A 6939-nucleotide genomic window follows, 5' to 3' on the forward strand; every position below is an offset into this window, starting at 1 on the left:
CCATGGTTCGAGTCCTGTACCCAGTGGCTTGAAACTCATGCCGGCGTGGGTGCATATGTGCCCAAGATCCCAGGAGGAGAATGGAGGTGGTATGGACATGGTATGGACATCCTCGTTCCCCCTCCAGGGGGGTGATTTCTCACTTTCCCTCACACTGTCTCTGTCCCTCTCTCTCCAGTGAGCACACATGCCCCAAGGCAAAAATCTCTTTAAAAAAAAAAAAAAGCTATCAATGAATGCAGAGGATAACCATAGGTGACCTGTGAAATGAGGACATTTCTGCATGGCATTTTAATCCCTTTAACAATACGTCACAGAGATAACACTTCTCACACTTCCTACTAGGTCCATGCGCATGTCCAAGACTACTGAACTGGGTTTAGTGAGAAAGCAATGTCACCTACCAGACTTTTTGTACGGCCTTCCTCAGGGACACCACTACAAGAGAAAATGAAACTTGCTCTCCTTCAGAATGGGAGATGCTTTGTTTTAAGGCTCTGCATCTGGGGGAGGTGTCTGCACATCCCCGTAACCCAGGACAGCGCTTCTTCCCTCGAGTCACCTGCTCGATAATGATTTGTGAGCACAAACCCTGGGGCAGGCTTGTGGCTGCAACAGTGCACAGAGCATGATCTTATGCTGGGGAACTTACTGTCTAAAATGAGGAAAAGATGAGCAACAAATCTCGTGGTGCAGGAGAGCAAGGAGCCATGCCCCGGTGGATCTGGCAAGAAAGCAATGTCTTCTGGCAGGAAAGAACATGAGAGCTGAGATCTGAGTGGTCAGATGGCATGGCCAGGAGGAGGGGTACAGGGAAAGTCAAATACAGAGAGGGGACATCACCTGGGGACTGCAGGCAGCTCAGGGGTCCTGGGCAGAGAGCTCCAGTGGGCACAGGCAGGGGAGGAGGGGCCGGCCGTGACTGGCTACTGTGCAGGTCTGAGTTCCGGCCCCAGATGGCAGCTACCGAGGGCAGACTGCTCTTGTTCTGCGATGAAGGATGGGCTGTAGGGGCCGATCAAGCCGATCTGAGGGCTGCTGAGTTGATGTGTTCCAGTGGCAGCGGGGATTGGCCAGGAGAGACGAGGGGAAAGATTGGGGATGCAGAACTGCGGCTGGCCTGGCCACGGCCCTGAAGAGGAGAGGGATGACAGACCCTGGGGCCCAGTGAGGACTGGCTGAGGGGGTAACAGAGGCACGTTTCCTCTGAGATGGAAGGAGAGGCCAGCATAGGTGAGAGGCCAAGGCACGGGGCATGCAGGTGGAAAGTGGGGTGTTCAGGGTGTTTCCCAAATGGCGCGTTTCACTTTTTATCCAGCCACCCTGACTCTGCCTTCATATCCTTTTCTTTCAGTATAATGCCTGCACTGTGACCCCCAGCCCTCCCCTCCTCTATAGCTCTCCTGATCCCTTGTATCCTATGGGCCATGCCACATGACCAGGATGCCCTAAACTGCCTGCTCTCACAGTCCTGGCCCTGTGCCCACTTGGGCTGGATGTCCTGCCCACTCTAGTCTGCCTGCCATCTCCTCCTCCAGGAAGCCCTCCCTGACCCAGACAGGCTAGGGGAGCTACCCTCCTTGATGCTCCTGGGCGTGCCTCCCACCAGCACCTGCCACAGCATATTATAACTGTGGGCTTGACTCTCTACTGCACACCTATGAGCATCTCGTACCTGTGCCGGTCTCGTTTGGCAGCATGCTAGTGCCCACCACAGAGCAGCCCTTGGATACACGGTTGTTGGGTGAATGAATGAACAAACAAATGAACAATGCAGACCAATGAGCCAGGAGCCATCAGTTCTTCCTGGGCCCCTGAACTGCACAGCCACCTCAGGGTCGCATCCAAGCTGGGAAGGCAAGCCAAGCTCACAGGCCCCCACCCAGCTCTGTCATACAGGCCAGACCACTGGGGTCTCACTTCTCCCATTTCAGAGTTCTGCAAAGATTGGGCTGACACAGTGGTTTTCTGGGTGGGGCCCGAGAATTTTCATTTCTAACAAGTGATGCTGACCACTCTTTGAGACTCGCTGGGCATGAGGAAAGGAAAAGTGGACATCTCCAGGGTTCAGGGACTTCCGGGCTGGCCCAGGTGCATTCAGAGACTGGAAGAAGTCTCTGGCAGGGTAGAAGTTTCAGGGCTGTTTTGTACATGTATGAAAATGCCACTGACCAAGTGTTATGAAATTACCTACAGGCACCCGAGAGTCCCCAAATAAAAAACATAGATTCCTAGATACAGGCTTATTTGAGAAGTAATGGAAAATAATAATATTGGTACAAAGAATCAGGAAAAAAAGGCAACTAATACAGAATGATTTTGATAATCAAAATCCACTACAGAGTAATGGGGTCATTTTGTTATGTGAGATATGGCCACAGACATATGGATTCTTTTTTCTTTTTTTAAAATTAAAGACAGAGAGACAGAAAGCAAGAAATCGCCCCTCAGAGGGGATGGCCATGCCACAATCTCTTCTCCTCCATTCTCCTCTCAGGATCTCGGGCACACACGCACACGCACTCGGTGTGCGTTTAAGCCACTGGGTCTGGGACTCGAACCGTAGTCGACTACATGAGAGTCTAGCGACATAGCCATTACACCAACTTCTGGTCCCCAGAAATATGGATCTTTAGCCTGGCTTCCATGGGATAAGGAAGGTTTAGAATTGGAGGAACCTGGACCCCCCCCTTCTCCTTGCCCCCATCTCAGCAGCAGACAGAGCTCTTCGGCCCTGGTACTCTTTCCTAGTGAGCTCAGGTAAACGTAACTGAGTTATTCTTTGACTCTGTACCACAAGATAATGCTCCCCCTGAGTCTCTGCAGAAATGTTCTAATGATTTTAAGTATTAAGATCATTTTAAGTAGTAACGGGTATATGGCAGCCTGGAAGACTTACCCCAATCTCTCTTAAATCTTTGTCTTGTAGTAACTGAAGTGGATCAATAAAAGTTTGCTTTACATTAATATCCAGAGAGTCTTTCACCTCAGCCATTAGCTTCATGGATTCGCCAACTTCTATCAGTGCATTGCCTTGAATAGAAAAGACAAACAAAAAGGGTCTTCAAGAACTCTAAGTTGACAGTGAAATGCACTTCATTCTTTCCCAAAAGTTTGGGGCCGACGGTGTAATAAGGTCCTTGCGATCTGGGGCTTTTGAATTCTGACTGAAAAAGATCAAAAATAAAGAGAAAGTCTTCCCATTTTCTATGTGTTCCTCTTCGCGTGCCATACTTCCACCACTGTATGAAATAAAACTGGCGTAGGCAAGCTGAAGCACGTACCATTCTGGCCACTAGATGGGGATAAACCTCTGCTTTTCAAATCTGGTACTTTCAGAAACTGGCACCAAGATTCCTGAGACGCGGGAGAACAAAATCTCTTTGTAAACAATGAAAGGATTCATTCCCAGGGGCTAAGTGTTAACCAATAAAGATTACAATAGAAATAAAGAACAAAACCCCGCTTGGTTCTAGTCCTTAGATCCTGAAGTCCTTCCCCACTTTCTTTAGCTAGTTCTGAGGCCCCCTTCCCTCCCTCATGTCAAAGAAAGCCTGCTGGTGTCACGGAGGATGGCGTGTCACCATCAGGAGACATCACGTGAGCGGTGTGGGGTGAGTGTGCTCTCATGATGAGGCCTGGGCCAGCTTTCGGAGGCTTGGGTAGTAACTGGCAGTTTTTGATAGGAGATGCCCTGCTAATTTGCAGGCATTTGCAGGATCCCTGCTAACCAGGCCTTCTGATCGCTGTGCAGTGAGGCCTGCAGGTTCTCTGGAAGACATTCCTGGGAAATCTGCCCTAGACCGAGCCACGTTTCTGTATTTGGAGGTTTCCAAACTGGTCATGTGAAAGGACATTGGGGTCTCTCCATTCCTGAGCTTGAAGACGTGAAAACCACACCTGACTTTCACGTGGTTTCACCTACTAGTCGAGGGCATGGCCAATTGATTCTGCTGTACAACAGGGGTAGCAACATCTGCCTCCCCTCACTTTTTAACCAAAGTACACTAGACAGGACCTCACAAGGTAGAAGTGGAAACCTCGTGAAGGGAAACCGCAAAACACTGGATTGTCTGAAAAGTCATGACTTTTTTTCTTTGTTTTCCTATGGCTTTTACAACAATCCAATAGAAGTAGAAACCGTTACTCTAAATTAAAGCTGGCAAAAACTCCATGTTGACCCGTTGGTAGCTTTGCTCTTCCTTGGAGGCTCAATCTCCCCAACTCTGCTCTCCAGGATCCAGTGCTGACTCATGTCTGGGGACTCTCCCTTGAAACTGGTCAGAAACAGAGGGCAGTGCTTCTGCCTCTTCCTCTGCCTGGCCCCCAGTGTCCAGGCCTCACAATGCTGGTTAGTTTATCTTGGACAGAAGCACTTTAGAATGTTTCTTTCAAGACTCCAAAGATTACATTCTCAACGTTGGTTGTCACCTCCCTGGAGTCAACATTCCCTTTCCGGGCCCAAGATTAGTGCTGTGGAATTCTGGGAGAACCTGGAGCTCGGGCTCCACCAGCTATGGTTTCTACACTTTAGAAGGTTCTAGCATGTGGCCCCGAGGAGAAAGCATCCGATGGGACAGCTCTTCTTCAAACAGTAACTGTCCACCTGGTTCCGGATGCCCTGCTGACACCAGTCCTCCTCCTTAGCCCAAGTCTTTGAAGTTCTTGGGCACTTAGACAGCTACCAGACTGCCTGGTGTCAAAGCCCTTGTCACCATGGCCAGGTGCAAAGCAGGGACGACTTTAGATCTCAAGGTCTGCCCGGCAGCCATACCTGTACCCTCAACTGATGTGCCTTTGGGGTAAGGAGTAGGCCATCTCGTCCCATTTACCCTGAATGAGATTAAATTCACGTCCTATTGCTCCAGGATATGGTTACCCTCTGTCACTAATTAATTTGTGTTAATATCCTAACACTTGAGTTTCTTTCTCCCCAGGGTTGGGGGGATGGCCACACTGCATGCCTTTCTCCTCCATTCCCTTCTCAGGATTTGGGGCACTCACATGCGCCCAGTGTGAGTTTGCAGCCACGGGGCCTGGAACTCGAACCGTGGTCAACCATATGGGAGTCCAGTGACATAACCATTATGCCATCTGGTAAACCTCCAGCAATGAACATGCATTACTTTGGTAATATGACGAAATAGCAAAGACGTTAAGCTGAAGGTTTTGTGCATACCCTAAAACCGGTCAGAGGTGCTCTCAGCTCTGCTCAGTGACCTGCGAGCACTCACCGAAGGCAGAGTCTTCCCCGAGCTCCTTCCCGTACTTCAGCATACAGTCTCCCAGCAAGCCCTCCGTCTGTGGGTAGCCAGTGGTCTTCACCTGCCCTCGGATCTTCGACACAGTGTTCAGCATTCCCAGCTTAGCTCTGTATGCTTAAAAACATTGTCATTTGTAATTCCTTCAAGTTACAAGGTGGAGTGACAGGTACATGGCATGTAACACATGCAGCTGCCAAGATCAAGGCCACCTTCAACAAAAATGCCTTCTGTTTCGAGACCTGAAGTGACCATGTGTGACCTACTTGATTTGCTCGCGTGACTTTCCGGATTCTTTACCAAGGTGAATGCTCAGTGCACAGCTGCACAGCCATGATGGAACACGGAAGTTAGGGCTGCGCTGTTGACTCTAGTGACAACCATTCCCGGCAGCACCCACAAGATAGACCCTTTGCTATGCTCGAAACTGCTAACGTGTGAGGGCAGACACTGACACCTGTTCAGACGTGTTTTCCTGGGGACTTCATGTAAACATGTAAATGAAAGACAGAGTCGCTAAGGTGGATGTTTCATATTACCAAGGGGTCATTAACATGCACACACACGCACACACAACACGCACACTGCTCCCAGAAACTGATGGAGACTAAGGACAATCACTACCACGAGGGAGGCCTGCTGCACAGTTAGGAGGCCAAGGAACAAGCAGAGACAGACTCTGGCCACAGGGCACACTAGCCCGCGTTTGTGGCCCCAGGTGCAGCTCAGCTCTGTCCTGGGAGGAGAAGGGCGGTCACTGCCTCTGATCTTCTGTTCCTTTCTCTGACCCAAGTGGTGAGTGTTGACTAAGCCTAGGCCCTGCACAAGGCATTGTTCTTATCACTGTGACTCCAGGGAGACCTCAGACAGCTTCTGCCCTGGGGCACTCACAGTCTAGTTCTTAGGAAGCAGCTCACACACACGAAGTAATAAGGAAAATAAAGTTGGAATGGTTCAGGGCAAGGAAAGGGCAGCAAACAATACGCTAGAAAAGATGGAAAGATATTCCTCAACAGTGCAGGAATCATGTCAGTACAATGTGGAAGAGGGAATGGGTATGGTCTAGTCCCTGGACGAACACTAACAAACACTAGGCTTATTTGACCTAAGATGAAATGAATACAGGGCAAAATGGGTGGTTATCAATGGAAAATGTGACTATGAATTAAATACCAAGCTAAGAATGTGGGATTTTCCTCTGGGCCAGAGTGAATCACATACTAGCTTGGGGTATTGGAGCTAATTTTAGGTAGTCAAGGGTTATACTTATTTTCTTCTACTTAAATAATTACATATTTATTTTTAAACATATTCTAGACCCATACCTCTCAAACTTTCATGTGTATGCAAGTACCATAAAGATCGTGTTAAAATGTGGAGTCTGATTCAGTCGGTCTGGGGGGGACCATCATTCCGTATTTCGGCAGTCTCTCAGGGGGTGCTGATCTTACTGGTCTACAGGCCACACTTTTGAGCCCTGGAGGCTTAGATGCTCCTGGGGCCAGGCTTTTCAGCCATGCCAGCCTCAGCCTCAAAGCATCCTCTGGGTCTCAAGGCCCAAAGGCTTTGCTCTCCAAACACCCACACAGACACACACACACACACACACACACTCCACTCCTCTTTCCTACTGTCAGGATGGGAGGGCGTAGGACCGAGTGAGCAACTGGAAATGGCG

At 49.4% G+C, this 6939-nt stretch overlaps 1 protein-coding gene across 5 annotated transcripts in view; it reads right to left on the reverse strand.

The window, feature by feature from the left end:
* The window catches only part of SH3GL3 (SH3 domain containing GRB2 like 3, endophilin A3), a 96354-nt gene that overhangs the window by 22088 nt on the left and 67327 nt on the right, over nucleotides 1-6939 (reverse strand). For 4 of the 5 annotated variants that reach the window (XR_003548214.1, XR_001369876.2, XM_006142662.3 and 1 more), the window contains exons 4-5: nucleotides 5235-5378; nucleotides 2900-3033 (exon numbers count right to left, since the gene is read on the reverse strand). Coding sequence is in view for 3 of the 5 variants with exons in the window: in XM_006142662.3 (XP_006142724.1) it covers nucleotides 2900-3033; nucleotides 5235-5378 (278 nt within the window). In the remaining 2 variants the exon portion in view is untranslated. The remainder of the gene's footprint in view (nucleotides 1-2899; nucleotides 3034-5234; nucleotides 5379-6939) is intronic. The other variant, XM_006142664.2, reaches the window with a different exon arrangement.

Source organism: Tupaia chinensis, unplaced genomic scaffold (genome assembly GCF_000334495.1).
Source record: "Tupaia chinensis unplaced genomic scaffold, TupChi_1.0 Scaffold000078_1, whole genome shotgun sequence".
NCBI classification, from domain to species: Eukaryota; Metazoa; Chordata; class Mammalia; order Scandentia; family Tupaiidae; genus Tupaia; species Tupaia belangeri.